This window comes from Elephantulus edwardii, unplaced genomic scaffold (genome assembly GCF_000299155.1).
Source record: "Elephantulus edwardii isolate Elephantulus edwardi_28Jun2011 unplaced genomic scaffold, EleEdw1.0 scaffold00056, whole genome shotgun sequence".
Classification (NCBI taxonomy): Eukaryota; Metazoa; Chordata; class Mammalia; order Macroscelidea; family Macroscelididae; genus Elephantulus; species Elephantulus edwardii.
The window spans coordinates 7,742,727-7,763,520 of NW_006399806.1; the positions used below are offsets into that span (position 1 = coordinate 7,742,727).

General features: G+C 39.2%; 1 protein-coding gene across 1 annotated transcript; it reads right to left on the reverse strand.

Moving 5' to 3' along the window:
• Positions 1 to 722: 722 nt before the first annotated feature.
• Positions 723 to 19,316, reverse strand: BIRC2 (baculoviral IAP repeat containing 2). Its single transcript, XM_006887308.1, has 8 exons — positions 18,322 to 19,316; positions 18,120 to 18,219; positions 15,794 to 15,872; positions 15,027 to 15,075; positions 9,343 to 9,585; positions 3,226 to 3,480; positions 2,923 to 2,964; positions 723 to 916 (listed from the first exon to the last, which is right to left on the reverse strand). The coding sequence occupies exons 1-8, from the start codon at positions 19,217 to 19,219 to the stop codon at positions 723 to 725; spliced, it is 1,860 nt and encodes a 619-aa protein (XP_006887370.1). The 5' UTR covers positions 19,220 to 19,316.
• Positions 19,317 to 20,794: the final 1,478 nt, after the last annotated feature.

Here is a 20,794-nt window from a genome sequence, read left to right on the forward strand (position 1 = left end):
TTAGGAAAAAGCTTATTTACCAATAAGAAGAAAATTAAAAAACCACCCCACTTGACAATTCTCATGAAAAGCACCGATAAGAATCTGGCAACATAACTGATACTGATAAAACACCAGTGCTCCTGATCTCCATTTCTTTCAAGCTATATACTCAGGCCACACTCAAAACTTCGTAACTTCATGAAGCATTTTAAATCCAGTAACATCTGAAACAATACACAGGACTGGCTGCTCCTCTATCGCCTGCATCCACATGTACATCAGTATAATTCATCAAACACAAATCTTCTCAAGAAAAATAGAGGTTAACATTTAAGTGTTCTCTAGTAAAAACATAAGATTTAATGTTATATAGATAACATTTATAGCATATAAATATATATGAAATAAAAAGTCATACGAAAGGAGAAAAAAAAAATCACAAAATAATCTAAAATCCAAGTGTCCCTTCTTCCATGCCGAATCCCACAGTGACCACGGAGGACAGGAACTTCCCAGTGGGCTTTCCAAGGCTGGCACTTCTTTGAAGCAGACTGCTTCGTCCTTCTCCCTCGAAGCAGTTGTCAAGTTCAAACTGCTGGCCTTTTGGTTAAAATCCAGGTGCTTTATTCACTGTACCACATGGCTCTCGTTTTATTTTAAACTTCATACAGCTTCAAATGTCCAACAATATTTAAAGGCTTTTTTTATATAGTCTATAATATATACAGCCTCGTTTCATTTCATGAAAGAAATGTACGAACAGTACCCTTGATGATCCCTCTGCAAATAGGGCATTTTCTGAGAGAAGGGGCACATTCCTGACACACTACCAGATGACCACAAGGAATAAATACAATTGAAACCTCTTTGTCCATACAAACTTTACATGTTCTCTCTTCTTGCAGCCTTCTCAATTGTTCTTCCAAGGACAGACCTATGAACAAAAACTTGAGTAAAATGTAGCTTTCATTTTACCTCTCATTAAATAAATAAATAAGGGTAACATCATCTGACTGTAGAAGACCAAAATGGATGTCAGAAGAAACTCTGAAGATTGCACTGAAGTGCACTAAGAAGCCAAAGCACAAGGAAGAATTCAAGATACTAAAGACCTGAACAGAAGATTCCAAAAGGCAGCACGGGATGACAAAGCAAAATATTACAATGAAATGTGCAAGGAGCTGGAGTCAGAAGATCAAAAGGGCCGAACTCGTTCAGCATTTCTTAAGCTCAAGGAACTGAAGAACAAATTCAAACCTCTAGTTGCTATAATCAAGCATGCTTTAAGCAGAATATTAAATGATCCAGAAAGTATTAAAAGAAGATGGAAGGAATATACTGAGTCACTGTATCAAAAGGAATTGGCAGACACAAGAATTTCATGAAACAACACATAAGCAAGAGCCTATGGTGATAAAGGAAGAAGATCAGGCTGCTTTGAAGGAAATAGCAAAAAATAAGGTCCCAGGAATAAATGGTATACCAGTTGGTGTATTTCAGCTAACAGATGCTGCCATGGATGTGTTCACCAAGTTGTGCCAAGAAATGTGGAGAACAACCACTTGGCCAACTGACTGGAAGAGAACTATATTTGTTCCCATTCCAAAGAAAGGTGACCCAACAGAGTGTGGAAACTATAGAACAATATCATTGATTTCACATGCAAGTAAGATTCTGCTGAAGATTCAGCACATCAGCAGAGAACTGCCAGAAGTCCAGGCTGGGTTTAGAAGGGGTCGTGGTACTAGGGATATTGTAGCTAATGTTAGGTGGATCTTAGCTGAAAGCAGGGAATACCAGAGGAATGTATATCTCTGTTTCATTGATTATGCAAAGGTGTTTGACTGTGTGGATCATAACAAACTGTGTCTGACTCTGAGAAGAATGGGAATCCCAGAACACTTGATCATGCTAATGTGAAACCTATACTTGGATCAAGAGGCAGTCATCAGAACAGAGCAAGGGAACACTGCATGGTTCAAAATTGGGAAGGGCATACGCCAGGGATATGTCCTGTCTCTATACCTTTTCAACCTGTATGCAGAACAGATTATCCGAGAGGCTGGGCTCTATGAGGAGAAGTGTGGCCTCAGGATTGGTGGAAGATCTATTAACAATCTGCGTTATGCAGATGGCACTACCCTGCTTGCTGAAACTGAGGAGGACCTGAAGCGCTTGCTGCAGATGGTCAAGGACTGCAGCCTTCAGTATGGATTGAAGCTCAATGTCAAGAAGTCAAAAGATTCTCACCCCTGGACCAAGTGGCAGCATCAAGATGGATGGTGAAGAGATTAACAACTTTAGTCTGCTTGGCTCCACAGTCAACACTCTTGGCACCAGTAGCCAGGAAATCAAAAACGTACTGCAATGGGAAAGTCTGCTGTTAGGGACCTCTCCAAATTACTGAAGAGCAATGGTGTCACTCTGGAGACTAAGGTGCGTCTGATACAGGCTATGGTCTTTGAAATCACTTGTTATGTATCAGAGAGTTGGACAATGACGAGGGAGGATAGAAGGAGAATTGATGCCTTTGAGCTGTGTTGCTGGATAAGAGTATTGAATGTACCATGGACTGCTAAGAAAACAAACAGATTCATCCTGGAGAGGGTTAAACCTGGCTGCTCCTTGGAGAGAAGGATTCTGGAGCTTTGTCTGACATACTTTGGGCATGCTGCAAGGAGGGACGGGTCCTTGGAGAGGGACATCATGTTTGGGAGAGTGGAGGGACAGCGCAAGAGGGGAAGACCCTCTATGAGGTGGATTGATTCAGTGACTGGGGTAATCGGGATGGGTGTGTCAGAGGCAGTGTGATTGGCACAGGATAGAGCAGGGTTTAGGGCTGTTGTACATAGGGTCACTATGAGTCACAAGCAACTCAACAGCACAAAATAACAATAAGGGTAACATGTCAATTAGGTTTAAAGTGTTAATTTTGTTTACCTGAAACATCTTCTGTTGGAATATACTTCATATTCTTTTCCACTGAGGAAAGAAAACACATAAACATCAATCTACTATGTACAAAGCTACTTCACCTAATACTTTCCCTCTATTTCTAGTCAATAATTTACTTTCTCACTAAATATTATCAACAATTGTTACATTTAGCCTTACTTCCTGAGCAATAAATGATTTCACTGTTTTTTACAAGTTAAAGATTATAATTTGTTACATTTTTTGTATAGGTAGACATGAACATAATCCTAAAGAACTTCCAGGTAAAAGTTTTCTCTACAAACTCACCAAATAAGTTCCTATATAACGTAGAATCAATTCCTCTTAGACAGTTTTTGAAGATATTAGCTGCAGAATTTCCTTTAACTAAAATGGTATCGATCAGTTCTCTTGCTTGTAAAGGTATCTGTGTTTTTTGTTTAATAATGTCATGCTCCTGTTTATTGATTACATTGGCTGTTAAGAGATTATCCAAGATAGGACGTACACACGTCAGTTGTTGAAAGAGAGCCATTCTGTTCTTCCGAATTAATGACAAGTCATCTTCATGAAAAGAAAAAGAATCATTAGATTTTAAACTTTTCCAACATATGTGTAAAACAAGCAATCTTACAATATAGTCAATCAGGTGAGCTCTGGTGGCCTGGTGGTAAGAAGCTGCACTGCAATCCTGGACAGAGGTGTGCGGTTCGAATCCACCAGATGCTCTGCTGGAGAAGGAGGAACAATCTCCTCCTGTACCAGTCAGATCTGATTTGACGGTACACACACACAAATAATAAAAAATTTTTTAAAAACCCCATAATTAATATGCTGCCACAAATGACGGCTATAGCCATCCTGTACATTTTAATTAATTTTCACTTCCAAACACAGGAGTGACGCTCAATTTCATATGGCATTCATAAACAATTGAAAAAAATGTGTTTCTAAGCACAGTCATCAATTTAAAAGTGTGTGGCAACATGCTAAGTAAAAAACTAAATCACCAAAATCCCACTGCCACCATGTTGGCCCAACTTGTAGCAACCCTTCATTGAACCTCCCAGGCAGCAAATCTCCAGAGAGACTACCCATCGTTTGTATATGGAGCAGCTGCTGGATCTGAATTACCGACCTTCAGTTAGCAGAGGGACCCACTAGAAACCACACCAGGCCTGCTTAGCCATTAAATGAGAACTTGAAAACCAAAATTACTTGTTTGCACATTAATATTTGTTATTTAGAAAGTTTCCAGGAGATTTAGCTAAGCTATAATTACTATATATGGTGTCTCTCTTTCTGCAATTTAATGTTTACATATTTGTAGGAGTGATGCTACAAACCCAAGCAATACATGCCCATCAACATGAGCTGCTGCAAGGGAGAAAGAAGGGTGGTTTATCTCACTCTGGTTTACAGCCTCAGAATCCCAACTAAGGGCCACCATGGAAGCTCCACTGCCAACCCAAAGGCAGGCAGTTTGAATCCAGCTGCTCTGAGACAGAAAGATGGGCACTCTCTTCCCATGTGATCTATAGCTGGTGGGTCGGCTATGACTTGGTTCTGACTTAAGGGCATTCAACAATGAGTCAGAACTGACTCAAAAGCAGTGAGCTGGACATATTTACATCTGTTACACTGACATCAGGGACATATTACATCTCTGCAGAGAATTTCAGAAGACAGAAAAGATTTATCACTTGTTTAATCTTCCCCATGAATAATACTGACAGTGATGTGCCAATCGTGGTAATGGGCACCCATGGTGGACAGTGTTGGCTAGAGCCCCCGACTAAATCAAGCCTGGAAGCAGGAGCGGCATCCACTTCCGAAATGGCTTGCCTCTGGAAACTCTATGTACGAACAGTGCTCAGGCTGTTCATTCATAGCGTCGCGATGAGTCGTCTACAACTTGACGGCATTAAACAACAACAACATATTTGGATTATGGGAAGCCCTGATGCCATAACCCCCACAGGGGTTGCTGTGCAAAAGCAAAGGCCAAACCCCTCTGATGGTTGAATCCACCAGTGGCTCCACAGGAGAGGGATGGGCAATGTCTTCTTGTGCAATTCACAGCTTCAGAAAACCAATGGTGGGTCAGGATTAATCTGTTCCAATGTGACAGCAACAACTGAGTGAGTGAATGTGACTTAGATTCATTGTATTACTTCAGTTTTATAAGCATTTACTAAAAATGATCCCATTTGATACAACAGTCTTGTCAAGGCAAGTATAACTGCCTATTTTCAGATACGGACTAAGATGATGATGTTCTATGCCATCGAGTCAGAACCGACCCATAGCTGAACCTCCAGCTGGTTTTCAGAGGCAGTAAATCACTGCATGCATGGGAAAGTCTGAACTGTCTGCTTTAGGGATTGCAGTGCAGCTTCTTACCAGTGGGCCGTAAGGACTAATCCACCCATGGTCACAGAACAAGCTGCAGAAAAAGTCTTCTAAATGTGCGTGCGTGCGTGTGTGTGTGTGAGAGAGAGAGAGAGAACGAAAACATAATATACAGAAAACACAGCATACAAGGCCTGCTTCCAGTCCACTCATTTTAGAAATAATGGTCAGTGAAGTCAGTTACATTCTTCATAAGCCAGTGTTCTTCTCAACACCTCCAACAAAAAGCAGCAGCACCGTAGTGTTGGACAACTTCAACTGTGAAGTCAAGGCTGACTTAAGTTCTAATCCTGACCTCACCACCTACTAGCTAAATGCTCGCACCCTCTTAGCTTTGGCTTCTTCATCTGTCAAGTAGAAAGAACACCTTCCTCAAAATGCTGTGATATTGAACAATCCCGAAACCACTTATAATATCTGACACATATTTAACTCGATTACTATTAAAAATAAACCTATCTTTATACCAATTTTTCAAACAACACAAATTAAGCATAAACTCTAAGAAACTCAGTGTTACTTTCTTCACTTCCAAATCATAAACTCAAAAAGTTATTTTCCTACATTCATGAAATATAAGCTTGAATTTTTGAAGTATATTTCATCCTTCTTCGTTTTTCAATACCTGTTAATTGTGGTTTTAGCACCTCACCAGGAAAAAAAAGGGAAAACACTGCCTTAGTGAAAAAATTTTCAAAAAAATCTTCCTTTTTTTCTTTTTCTAGAATTAATTTCATTTCAAAACAATGACATTATTATCTGATTACAACTTACACCTTTTGGGAGCTATGGTGGCCTAGTGGCAAGAAGCTGCACTGCAATCCCAGAGGTATGCAGTTCAAATCCTCCAGATGCTTTGCTGGAAAAGGAAGGGCAATCTCCTCCTGTACCAGTCAGATCTGATTTGACGGTACACACACACAAAATAATAAAGAGAAAAAATTTAAAAAAACAAAACACCTTACACCTTTCTACACTTATAATTCCCTTTACTACTAACAAATTTGTTCTTTGCTTTCTTCAAAATTTCCAGATTATTCCCAATATCAAGAGACAGTATCTAAGTATCTAAGATGATGATGTTCTATGCCATCGAGTCAGAACCGACCCATAGCTGAACCTCCAGCTGGTTTTCAGAGGCAGTAAATCACTGCATGCATGGGAAAGTCTGAACTGTCTGCTTTAGGGATTGCAGTGCAGCTTCTTACCAGTGGGCCGTAAGGACTAATCCACCCATGGTCACAGAACAAGCTGCAGAAAAAGTCTTCTAAATGTGCGTGCGTGCGTGTGTGTGTATCTGTCTCTTCACTATTATGTCCCTACTTCTTATTTTGCCTTCCCCCTCATTAGTCTTCTCACATCCCTAATTCAAGACTATCTTTCTAACACATACCCATATAAGTCACAAAACTAAGAACACTGCATTTATTTGGATGGTTGGTCATACTATTTGTTGTTGTGTTTTATTGAGTCAGAACCAATTCACACCTACCTCTACTGGGTTTTCAGAGGCAGTATTGGAAGCAGGAGTGGCATCCACTTCCTAAACAACATGCCTCTGGAAACTCTATGAACTTTGATAAACGGTGATGGCTGTAGCGGGGCTTCAGGCCTTTTGTTCATAGGGCCAATATGAGTCGTGCTCAACTTGAAGGCAATCAAGAACGACAACAACATATCACACAGGAGACTGCCGTGGAGCAGCTGATTCAAACCATCTTTCTTCCATGGAGCAACTGGTGGTGGCTGTTGTTAGGTGCCACTGAGTCGACTATAACTCATAGCAACCTATGAACAAAAAAATCTGAACCCAGTCCTGTCCTGAGTCATCCTCATACTTCCTGACAAACAAGAGCCCATTGCATCGGTCACCATGTCAATCCACCTTGGCTAGGGTTTTCCTCTCCTTCACCGACCCTGTACCCTTCCCAACATCATGACCATCTCTAAGAAATAGCACACCCTAGTAACGTGGTGCAGCTGGTAGATTCAAACTATATAATCCAAGTTGACAGAGCAAATCATTACTACTAAGCCACCAGTAACTTAAATATTTTTACTCTCAGGTCCTTTCTTTCTCTAGTTCCCTGTATTTCTAAATTAATCTACTTAACAGAAAAACCATTCTTTTTCTATGTACTAGACACTTTTCTAAAATGTTTTATATGTGATATCTCATTTAATTTGTATAGCAACCCTGTGAGACTTGCACTATTACTGTCCCTATTTGATAACTGAAGAAGATGAGGCCAGATTAAATAATCTGCCAAACTGGTAACTGAGAAAACCAAGATTTAAGTATAATTTGTCTCAATCTCTGTCAGATTTGTAATCATTTTGCTACGTAGCCACAAAATATCGCTTCCTTAAACTATTTCTATTTCACTTATAAAGAAAAAATACCTTTCAAAACCCAGATGCCTCACTTTATGAGTACAACTTTTACCTTTCTCTTGACTTACTCACTCTATTTGTGCACTGTTGTTATGTACCATCGAGTCAGAACCGACTCACAGTTCATCCTCTGGCAGGTTTCAAGAGTCAGTTAATCATACAGGAGGAGACTGCTCATTCTCTCCTATGGAGTTGCTGCTAGCCTCAAACCACGTACCTCTGGCATTGCAGTGCATCTTCTTGCCACTAGACTCCATATCTACTTTACAGACTCTTGCAAGTAATTACCATGATTGGCATAGAATTAGCACTGGTGCTTATGCTCAATAAATAATATTGAAAGAACAAATGATTAAGTGACTCTTGTTCTGGGGTGGCCAAGGCTTAACATGACCTAGATAACTACCAAGCTCAGTTCTCTACTACCTTTGGGTTCATATGGTGGAGGAGGATTCACAATTATTGGCTCCATTTGTTATATAAGGATTACAGAATAAAAGATACTCAATTCTGAAATCCAGCTTTTTAAACACTTTAAATGTCCAAGTATCAGGAAGAAGTGAACAGAGCTTAAGAACATCACTGCAAGAAGATTAATCAGAACTGGCTTTGACAAGCACTGTGGCAACTGGACAATTAAAACAGACATTGGGGTGGAAGAAGAACGAACTGGGGGTGAGGGTGGAGAAAACAGTGCAACAATGAATGAATGGAAACCCAAAATCTCTGTAAATGTTTATGAAAATTAATAAAATATAATTATAGAAAAAAAAAAAAAGAACATCACTGCAAGCACAAACTAGGGAATCTTACTGTAAAACTAACGTTGTTGTTGTTATGTGCCGTCAAGTCGTTTCTGACTCATAGCGACCCTATGCACAACAGCCCTAAACCCTGCTCTATCCTGCGCCAACCGCATCGCCTCTGACACACCCATCCCGATTACCCCAGTCACTGAATCAATCCATCTCATAGAGAGTCTTCCCCTCCTGCGCTGTCCCTCCACCCTCCCAAGCAGGATGTCCCTCTCCAAGGACCCGTCCCTCCTGGCAACATGTCCAAAGTATGTCAGACGAAGCCCCAGAATCCTTGCCTCCAAGGAGTAGCTTGGTTTAATCCTCTCCAAGATGAATGTTTGTTTTCCTGGCAGTCCATGGTACATTCAGTACCCTTCTCCAGCACCACAGCTCAAAAGCATCCACTCTCCTTCTGTCCTCCCTAGTCATTGTCCAACTCTCTGATGCATAACAAGCGATTGCAAAGACCATGGCCTGTATCAGGCGCACCTTAGTCTCCAGAGAGACACTGTTGCTCCTGAGTACCTTTGAGAGGTCCCTAACAGCAGACTTTCCCATCGCGATACGCTTTTTGATTTCCTGACTGCTGGTACCAAGAGTGTTGACTGTGGAGCCGAGCAAACTGAAAACTAACATGCAGAAGCAAAAATGTTGCCAGTGGTTCCTAATTAAGGGGAGCATCCCCCTGACAGTGGTGAAAAGGGGAGATGTGGGTTAGAAGTGCTGGAGGAGCTGCTGCTACAAAGTTGCAGGCCTGAAACAAGGATGCTAACTGTCCAACAACACGAGACAGTCCCTGTGCTCTGCTAACTTTCCCTGATACCTGAGCCCATCTCGTCAGTTTGGCGCTCCTTCTCCTCTTCTCTCTTCTCATCTTCAGCCGTGAGAAGTGCTGACACTATATCATTAACTGATGTGTAATTCTCCCCAGTTGTTAGGATTTTACTCTGAACGGTCTGTTTTACCAGGCTTCTACTGAAGCCCATCTCCAAGGCAGCAGTAACCACAGGTGTATTCATCATGACTGCATCTTCTGAGGAACTTTCTCCTGGTCCAAAATGAATTACTGAAGGAAAAAAAAAACCAACAAAGAAGCAAAAAATAAAATTCTACAAATAGGAACCCATGGAGGGGGGGAGAAAATAACAACACTGTCTCTACTCTTAAAATGTTTGTATTGTGGCAGGGGAGATGAGTTCATGTGCCAATTACCTCTAACTCTAATAAAAGTTTGAAGTTGATATATAAGTCAAATGAGAGTATAACCAATATGTTGTACTTGTGAAAAATACCATTTCCCACTGATGTTAATAGCAGCATTATTCACAATAGCAAGAAATGTAAAGAGCCCAAATGTCCATTAACAAACAAATGGATTGAGAACTTATGGTGCATTCAGATGATGGAATACTATGCAGCACTCAGGAGTAAGGATTTAGAAAAATACCATATGAGAGAGGCTGGAGAGCATTATGCTGAGTGAATTAACTCAGTCTCATAAAGATAAATACTATATAATACCATTGTAAAAATAGAAGGATAACTAGTAAGATGTGCATACAAGTCCAAAAGGGGTGGGGAGGGTGGAGGAAGGATAAAGGTGGGGAATGGAGGGAAATCACAAGGTCACAGAGTTTGGGGGGCATAGGGAGGGGGGAATGATAGAATTAGGAAAGATCCAGCGAGAACCTGAAAAAGGTGGGGTAATTATGGATATGGATCAGTGATTACTTTTACAAAACAATATATAAGAATGATGTATGAAACATAGTGTGAATAGAGGAATGTGTGAAATACAATGTACATAAATGAAGCACAATATATATATGAATTTTGTATGCAAACCATATATAACATAAATAATTTTTAAAATATACCAAGTCCCAGGCTGTATCATAGACCTTCTTCTTAATGAGAAAGTCTACTGCCGGCAAGGAGTTTAAGAATTTTTATCTTCCACCAAATGCTCTGCTCGAGAAGGAGGAACAATGCCCTCCTGTACCAGTCAGATCTGATTTGACAGTACACACAAAAAATAATGAAATTAAAAAAAAATTTATATCTTTTCAAAAACTAAAATAATTTTCATGTATGGCTGCTTTTACATCATAAATTCTGAAGTGAGAAAGGATTTCTAGTTGGAACGGGGAACACTAAAGAAATGTGTTGTGGTATGAACAGAATCAGACAGGCAGATAGTTGATGCTAAAAGAAAAGAATAAAGATACAAAGTACAGTAAAATGGAAGACACATCTACACAAACAAACCAGAAAAAAAGATAAATACTGTTAAAGAAGTAAATTAAGACTTTAGTGACTGATGCTCTGAAGAAAACAAAGCTGTGTAAAGTGATCAAAAGAAAACTAGAAAGTAGGAAGGTAACCAGGATACGATAACCAGGGAAAAATAATTTCTGATAACAGGGTTGATTCTAGCCTATATGTAAATGTAAAGCCTACTTTTTGAAAAGTGTAAGACATCCCCATCCATATACTGCCATCTGCTGGAGGACATAAATACACCATGTCTACAATGTATATCCGCTCCCTTATTCAACCATGCAAAGGAGTCCTGGTGGTACAGTGGTTAAACACTTAATAGTCTGACCCCACTAGTTGTTACACAGGAAAAAGATGTTAGCATTCCCGCTTCTGCAAGATTTACAACATTGGAAACCCTTTGGTTTGGCTTAGTTTTGATTGGAATCTGAAGATATAATGCTATAAAAAGGCTTGAGTACTAAGAAACTATGAAAACATTTCCAAGAACTGTGTACCTAAAGAAAAAAAGCAAACATAAATTTATGGGGGAGGAAATGATGACAGATTCAAGAAACAAAATGGTTAAATGCCAAAACATGATGGCAGGAAATATCAGACCACACTGAGCTCTGTAAATCTGTATTCTATTGTTTGTAAGACTATTCAAGAAAGTTTAAACCAAGGAATTTACAAGATTAACCACAAGAACTACTAGAAAACAGTATGTGAAAGGAAGAAGCTAAGCGAAGACATTTCAAGAAAAATGAAGCATTCATCTGTGTCAAATGCTGTTAGCAAGTTGAAGATAGGGATCAGTGCATTTGGCAAGTAAAGACCCGTGACCCTGGCATGATCAGCTTGTTTTATTTCAGTGTTTTTGTGGAAATACGTTGGAGGAAATAAGTTTTCTTTAACTTAAGGTAAATAAGTAAAAGTCAGAGAAATCAAGGTATTTCGTGGATACAATTCAATGGGAATTAAAAGTTATAAAACACAATGTATGGGAATGATTGTATGCAACAAAATGTGAATGAAAGAAAGTGTGAAACACTATGTATATGAATTTTGTATGCAAACCAATTCATCAGGATTGGGCGAAGATCTATCAACAGTCTTTGTTATGCAGATGACACAACCCTGCTTGCTGAAACTGAGAAGGACCTGAAGTGTTTGTTGCAGAGGGTCAAGGACTGCAGCATTCAATATGGATTGAGGCTTAATGTCAAGACGACAAAGATTCTCACCACTGGGCCAACTGGCAGCATCAGGATGGATGGTGAAGAGATTGAGATTGTTCACAGCTTTAGTGTGCTTGGCCCCAGAGTCAACACTCTTCGTACCAGTAGCCAGGAAATTAAAAGGCGCATTGCCATGGGAAAGTCTGCTCTTAGGGACCTCCCCAAATTACTGAAGAGCAATGGTGTCACTCTGGTGACTAAGGTGCGTCTGATACAGGCCATGGTCTTTGCAATCACTTGTTATGTGTCAGAGAGTTGGATAATGACTAGGGAGGATAGAAGAATTATTGATGCCTTTGAGCTGTGGTGCTGGAGAAGAGTACTGAGCTATGGACTGCTAAGAAAACAAACAGATTCATCCTGGAGAGGGTTAAACCGGGCTGCTCCATGGAGGCAAGGATTCTGGAGCTTCGTCTGACATACTTTGGACATGCTGTAAGGAGGGACCAGTCCTTGGAGAGGGACATCAAGCTTGGGAGAGTGGAGGGACAGCACAGGAGGGAAAGACCCTCTATGAGGTGGATTGATTCAGTGACTGGGGTAATAGGGGTGGGTGTGTCGGAGACGGTGAGATTGGCACAGGACAGAGCAGGGTTTAGGGATATTGTACATAGGGTCGCTATGAGTCACAAGTGACTAGATAGCACATAACCAACAATGAAATGGCACAACAGCTAGATAGCGATGTACATTCAGGAAAAGGTTTCTAGTGACATTACATTTGTGTGGTGAAATGAATGCTATAAGAGAGAGGAAAAAACGTCTCATAAGGGGTAGACTATTATCAAAGCAAAGGTCTTGAAGTGGAACTAGAAGACCCAGGAGGCAAGTGGAAGGCTTGGCCTTAGAGAACAACAAAGATAGGTGATGTTATAAAAGAAAACAATGTATATGGATACATTATGTAAACCAACTGTGGAGTTTATTCTTCAATCTGACTTTCCTAGCTATCATCTGACTTCGCCATGTAGATGGGCAGGAAAATGTGAATAAGGCTTATCAGCCTATCTACAAGGGTATTGGCTTGTCTTATCAATCCACAAGAGGACAGGCTAGTCTCGCCATTAAACTAAACAACCCCACAGCAACAATCCTGCATCAGAGTAAAAAAAAAAAAATGTAGCAAGAGAATGTATGATGCTCTTCAACACCACACAGTCTTGTGTGAGAGCTGCAGCAGCCATGGCCAAACTAGAGACCTGATGTGAGATGGGACCTTGGGACTGCTTGGAACCAGAGCTAAGAACCTTTGTCCAAGTTTATTGACAACTGGAGGTGGGTGGCCATAATTTGCAGGACTGAGAACTTTGTAACACTGGTCTAAAGCCATGAGGCTCAAGGTCGAGGCGTCTGAGTGCACATTTCAGAAGCTGTTCTGACTGTATTCTGCTACTAATCTGGATTATAACATTTTTAATTCCCCAATATAGTTCTGTGTGGTCTGTGAGCTATTGCATTAGATTCTGGACACAGCAAAGTAGTAAGATTGGTGCTGAAACAGTAGAAAGAGGTAGGGGAGCATGAGACACATGTCTGACCTCATGGGAATTGGTTTTGTGTTACTGACATTGTTGATGGGGACAGTTCCCCTTTGTGAGGTTGGTGTTACTGACATTGTTGATGGGGACAGTTCCCCTTTGTGAAGTTGGTAAAGGTAATAAAGAGCAGTCAACAAAGTTGTCTTTCTTCTCCAGTTTTATAACACAGGAGGTAATTTTCAGGTACCCATATAATATTTTTCTTTTCCAGGTCAAATACTAACAAATTTTACCTTAGCTAAAGTTTCTAGGGTCTTATACATCCTTATTACCCATTTCTGATTCTGCTAAAAATTTGCCAATACGCCTCTCAAAATGGTATTGGGGGGTGGGGGGTGGGGGAGAAATGGTATGCGAAGACTAAAGAGCCCTTTCAAGATACAGTTCATGATTAGCCTTCACTATTTTAGACACTATAACATAACTTCATTATATGCAGTAATTAATGACAGCTGTGACTAAAAGTACATTCTAACCAGAAAACAATTTCTAATTTTATAAAAATACTAAACTGTTGTTAGTGGCCATCAATTTGGTTCCCATTTCATGGAGATCTCCTGTGTCTTAAGAGTAGAACTGCCCAATAACTTGCCTAAATTCTTTACAGATGCAGCTCATCAGGCTTATCTTCTTCAGGGCAAGTCTGTGAGTTCAAACCTTTAGGTTAGCAGTACACTCAAACGTTTTGTGTGCCAAGTAAGCACCTTACATACCTACACACATTACCTGACCAAAATATCAAATCAAAATATCAAATATCTAGGCCAATTCTTAACCCAAATGTGAAGTAGGTCTTTCCTGTATCATGTAAAACTCACACAAACTTACTTGGATGGCTGATTATTTGCATCACTTATTTGGCATTAATTTGAACTCTTTATTGTTTTTCTTTTACAGGTGTCTTATTTCTCAATTCAAATGCCCACGCTTTTTAAAAACACAGTCTTATTACACTTCTTAACTCATTGCTGTTGAATAATTTCTAATCCTGGAGGACAGAGTAATACTGCTGCATAGGCTCTCTATATAAATCTTTCATAGACCAGCTGATGGGTTCAAACCTTTGGTTAGCAGCTGGGCTCTTAATAACTATGACACCAGTATTTCTCTTACACTTCTTAAATGTCCCCTAAAACATGAAATTACTCAGTGGATACCTTTTGTTATTGGGTGCTGGAAGATGTCAGCCAGTGATGCTACAAGACATAGTAGAATGGCACCAAAGGGTTTCCATCTTTGCACAAATGAACGTGTCATACAGCACAACTGGTGGGTGAGCATCCAAGTGCTTAAGCATAGCCCCATCAGGGTTCCCCAGTAGATAATCTTAACAGTAAACTTCTAAGCACTTTCCTCTGGCCTCCGAAATGCTTCCTTTACAGTCTTAATAACCTTATAATCGTAATAATTTCAGTTTTAATATTCTTATAAAAATTCCTAGGTGATACATTAAATATTTTCATACATACTTGGTGGTTCAGCACTTTCATCTGCAGGAGGGTCTGAAGTTGACAACAACTATAAAGCAGGAGATAAGTCAACAGGTAAAATCAAAATCTCAAACAAGTGAACATAGTAACATTAACTTTGCCTTCATTAATAGTTTTTTTGAAAGGTGAGTAATACATAAAGTTACTTTCAACATCTCTTATTTTTCCCTAAACTTCACCTACTTCCAAATTAGAATGCAAGTTTCTATAGTGTCACTGGCAAAGTAGAAAAACCATATATTCTTATTCAACATAGAAAGTCAGAGTTCAACTATTCTCCATTGTTTCTAATTCCTAAAAAGTTACTTATTAAATGTTTTCCTAAAAAATATGGAGACACTAGGAGCTCTGGTGGTCTAGTAGCAAAAAGCTGCATCACAATCCCAGAGGTACACAGTTTGAATCTGTCAGATGCTCTGCTTGAGAAGGATGGGCAATCTCCTCCTATACCAGTCAGATCCAATTTGATGGTACACACACACATGAAATAATAAAATTATAAAAAAATATGGAAACACTAAAGATGCTTCTCTAACCCCACAATAAGTTTGCAAACTGGCATATTCAGAAATTTTTTTTTAAAAAACCAAAGGGTTTTTTTTTAAAGTTCAAAAAGTTGGCTACAAAATTAATACAGCTATCAAGTATGCAGATATAAATATTAATCCCCATAATTTTTTCTAATTATCATTTAGGGAGTCTAATGTTAATTATTTACTACTACTTATTAATGCTAATTCATTTACCTGTTCAAGAAGATGAGGATATCTAGCTTGAATCTCATCAACAAACTCCTGCCCCTTCATGCGTATCAAGAACTCACATCTAGAACATAAGAGCAAAACTGTTTCTAATTCTTTTCTATAACATATAACTAGATCATTCTAGAAGAGTGGTTGTGTAACTTTTAAAACTCTGTTACACATAAAACACATTATACACATATATATTTAATGGAAATAAAATTCCTACAGTACTACTACTATGTGGGATATATTCTGATATTATCTTTCCAGTTTCATTAACACAGTAACAACAACAACAACAAGAAAGCAGAGGTCCACTAAGGTTTATAAACTGAGTCACAAGAAATATTGCTCTAGACACTTAACAGGGAGCTCTGGTGGCACAGTCCAAAAACTAGGAGAAAGACTGCAAAACCTTTCTGATAAAGGATTTGTACTCAGTCTATTATGTAAAAATTTAGTCTGTCAAAGATACTCAAAACTTCAAACATTATCTAGCCTACCCACTGATGTTACAGATCAAGAAAGAGAACCAAAGGGAGATGAGTGACCTGTCCAAGTTCATCTAACTACTTCGTAACAAAGAGAAGTTTCATTTTAAATTTCATTTTCACCAACAGCCTGTTAAAATAATTCCTAGGTTATACCACAAAATAGGAGGCACTGCTCAAGACAGGGTGGCTAAAAGGTTGTTCATGGCATGTCACAGAAAGTAAACGTTACACACAAAACATTCACAATCATAGTCAAACTTCACAATCAGGTAAGATTTAGTATCTGTGTATTTGCTTCATTCCTAAACTGATTTTAAGTCCTTCCCTTGTTTTCCTTGATCCTTCTTAACCATTTTCTATTTTACTTATCCTTTATTTTTACTTATCTTTGTAATCCTAATTCTCTTTAAAATGGGGGCGGGACCTTGCCTTCAAGTCGATGGTGACTCATAAGCCCATGAATTGCACAGCAGGATTTCCTTGATTGTACTCTGCAGAGGCTGTTTAACAGGCCCTTTTTCCAGGAAGCCACTGGGTGGGTTCCAGTTGTCAAACTCAGGTGGTTGTTGAATACAATAGTGTCAGAAATGACCCATAGCTGACCCTCCAAGTGGGTTTTCAAAGGCAGTAAATCACACAGGAGAAGATTGCCCGTCATTCTCCTATGGAGCAACTGGTGGCCTCAGTGGGCCTTCAGAATCACTGCGCTGCTTCTTGTACGTCTGCAACCCATAAAATCATATGCGCCATGCACACCCGTGTTTATCGTGGCTTTGTTCACAGCAGCAAGGAGTTGGAAACAACCTAAGTGCCCATCAACAAACAAATGGGTAGAGAAGCTGTGGTATATTCACACAATGGAATACTATGCTGCATTGAAAAACAAGGAACTCATGTAATATTATTCAAAATGGGTGACCCTGGAGGACATTATGCTGAGTGAAGTATCTCAGTCACAAAAGGACAAATACTGCATGGTGCCCCTGTTGTAAAACAGGATTGACATCAGGGTTGGGGGGAGACTGAGAAAGATGGGATAAATAACGCTTACTGCATTGAAACAGATGAGGGAGAAAACTGTTTAAAAGGGATATGTGATTAGGTACTTTTGTCATGACAGGAGTCCAGAACAAAGGCTGCACAGTGGAGTGGACCTAGGGGGAGGAAGTACAACAATGAAAGAATTTTTCCTTTACTTTTCAAAGAGAAGAGTGTACTTGGGGGATTGGGTGGGCAGGGAGAAAAGTGCAACAATGAATGAATGGAAATCCAAAGTCTCTATACATTTTCATTGAAATTAATAATAAAAAAATTAAGACCTAGTTAAAACAAAACAAAAAACCCCATATGCACCCCACAGGCACAAGATGGGAAATATATAAATGAAATATATTGATATAATTGAAGGCAGCTCTGGTGATCTAATAGGTAAAGTGTTATACTGCCAACCCAAATGCAGGCAGTTCAAAACTACCATCTGCTCCATAGGAAAAAGATGGGCAATCTTCTCTAGTGAGGTTGACAGCCCCAAAAACCCACTGGAGGGTCAGCTATGAGTCAGTTATGACTCAATGGCACATATAAGCAGTAATTACATCCTTGAATCACCAAGAATAAGTCAAATTACATTCTAAGTAAACGGCTTACCAGAGAAAGATACATACTTTCTTAACCACTTCTCAATAAAAAAAAAAAAAATTCTGCCCTATAAAACACTAATTCAACAAGGAATTAAAACAGCTCTGTTATAATGGAAATGCAAACTTCCCACACGTGGGTTCATCTACTTCTTTCATGCACAATTGTGTCGCAGAACCTTGTGGAACAATTACCTTGGGAACCACTTGGCGTGCTCTAACCACGGATCATCTCCAGATTCCCAACACCTCAAGCCACCATCACAACAAAAGCATTTGACATCATCGTTGCGACCTAAAGAAATTAAAGACCAAAACTGAATAGATGTATGGTTTAGCACATAGGTCGAAATGAATTCAGATAAATGGATAGCTCCCTGCCGAGTTTCTTTCTTACCTACATAATAAAAGCCAGCACTTGCAAGTTGCCCTGGCTGAACTGGAACACTAGATGGCCAGTGCAGAAACGTTCTCAGTCTGGCCTCACGTGTCTGCATGCTCAGATTTGAAACACTAAGCCTCGGCGTTTCTAGAGAATTTTCCAGAAACGGACAGTTGGGAAAATGTCTCCGGTGTTCTGACATGGCATCATCCTTTGGTTCCCAGTTACTCAGTTTCCCACCACAGGCAAAGCAGGCTACCCTATCACCAGGCCCTATATAATAAAAGCCAGCTCTTGCCAAGTCCAATGGTGACAAAAAGGTTAATGGCCATGTCTTGTAAGAAAGAAATCTAGCTTCTTCAGTACTCATTGCATAACTGTAGGGGTTAGTCTTCAAAGGGGCGAGGTCTTCCACTGCTCTGGAATCCATCGGGTTTGGTGATAGAGTAAAGCAAGAATCACTAAATGAGCCACTATGATCCAGCATGGGGGATAATGGAGGTGCCAGAGTGTTTCTCACTGGAGACAAATTCTTGGAGGTGGATCCCACACCGGTCACTGAAATGAGATTTTGAATAAAGCTACAGCTAGGATACAGCTGTTTGTGCTTTTCAATAGCATTGTCTCCTTGTTTCCAATTATCCAGCATTAGGCCACAGCAGAAGCATTTGACCTTGTCATTGACACCAGTGTAATAAAACCCAGCACGAGCAAGACTCCTTTCTGAGATGGGAACTCCAGCAGGGAATGTCGAATATGTAGACATTCTGTAGAGTTCACATGAGAAGTCATATCTCATTTGCTGTTTGTTGGTGTTTGTCCAACTTGACAAGATCTTGCTATTTTCCATTGTATTCGTAAATTTGTGTTGATAAGGATTTGGAACCAGTCTTTGGAAGGTAGTTTTATGCATCAAAAGGTGATTTTACTTTTAGATGGCTAGAAACCTTCATATGAAACTTCTCTTCAAACTCATCTGTATTTTTATCACAAAAAAGAATCAAATGATAACTTCCTAGTTATCGCATTCAAAGCACCTTCCTTAATTATACCTAACTACACACTCAGGCATCCCACTTGCTGCCTTAGGTTACCAATACTAGTCAGAGCTGTTTAGGACTATCTTAAATCTTTTAGATCACTTAAGTATTAACTACTGATAATTCAAGTACTATTTACTCATACTAATCTAAAAACTGGTCTGAAATAAGTTGATGTATTTCTGAAAATGTTTTTTAAAAGTCCTGACTTTTCAAGGAGGTTTACATTCTAAACATTTTAAGGCAATTAACTATAGAATACTAAAATATGTCCTTAATTTGCTTCTGATTATGAGCTATGAAGCCTAGAAACAGTGGGCCAGGTGGGGGGAAATAACATTCAGCCTTCTTTCCCTATAAGAATTTTAATAGGACATCAAAAAAAGCTTGCATCCAAGTAAATGAATTAAAGGCTTCATATAATCACATTCTCTTAAAAACTAATTTCACATAGGATATCATCATTGTGTTAAGTGGGCTGCTGGCTTCAGTAACAAGTTTTGGGGACGCCAACATTTACACAGCTTTATGGTGTACATAATATCAAACAGAACAAATTATGCTTAAAGGTCACCAATTATTAACTACTTCATGTGTGTTAAATATTTTCTATACGTTTTTATTTCCTACAGCATCAGTATGCTCTCTTTCACATTAATATGACATACCATTTTATATACTAGATTAATATAAATTCTTTCTTTCACACACTTAACTACTTAGCCAGAAAATTTCCAAGCAGCAATGTTTTACATTGCCTTCAAAATTAAGTAAGCTGTCATTAAGGATCATGCACATTAAGGATCATGCATCTGTTTTATAATTAATGATGAGTAAATTCATCAAAAGAAACTGTCTTTTCAAGTGTTATCACAAATGTCTAATAAAATATTACCAACATAATTACTGTTTATGCATAATGTAACAGAAATCAATCCTATGAGCCTTCTTTCTCAAAATGCTTCATATTTTAAACACATAATTCATACACAAAATTACACTTCACAAAATTTAAACTATATTCTTTTATAACGCTTCTGGGTTTCCATAATGGGGTTTAACACTGCTGGGGGGAAAATGAAGCAGACAGACTCTTCAAAGGTGTATAATCTGCAAAGAAAAAGCAAGACTGTTTTAGAAAACTTTATTTTCACGGCAAATAGAATGACAAACTCTCATTTATTCAGTAATATCTCAAGAAGGATTTACACTTTTTTTTTTTTTTTATGCGTGTACCGTCAAATTGGATCTGACTGGTACAGGAGGCGACTGTTCCTCCTTCTTCAGCAGAGCATCTGGTGGATTTAAACCGTGCACTTCTGGGATTACAGTGCAGTTTCCTGCCACTAGGCCACCAGAGCTCACCAGGATTTACACTTTAAACATCTTAGCTCCAGCAATTTGAAACCAAAACTTTATGATTTAGGAGAGCTCTTGACTGAAATAAA

Coding starts and splice junctions, on each gene's coding strand:
- BIRC2 (XM_006887308.1), bottom strand. CDS start 19,219: ATGCATAAAACTACCTTCCAAAGACTGGTTCCAAATCCTTATCAACAC. Junction 18,220..18,321: donor TGCTGGCTTTTATTATGTAG/GTAAGAAAGAAA, acceptor TAATTTCTTTAG/GTCGCAACGATGATGTCAAA. Junction 3,481..9,342: donor AACTGACGAGATGGGCTCAG/GTATCAGGGAAA, acceptor CTTTTCATGAAG/ATGACTTGTCATTAATTCGG.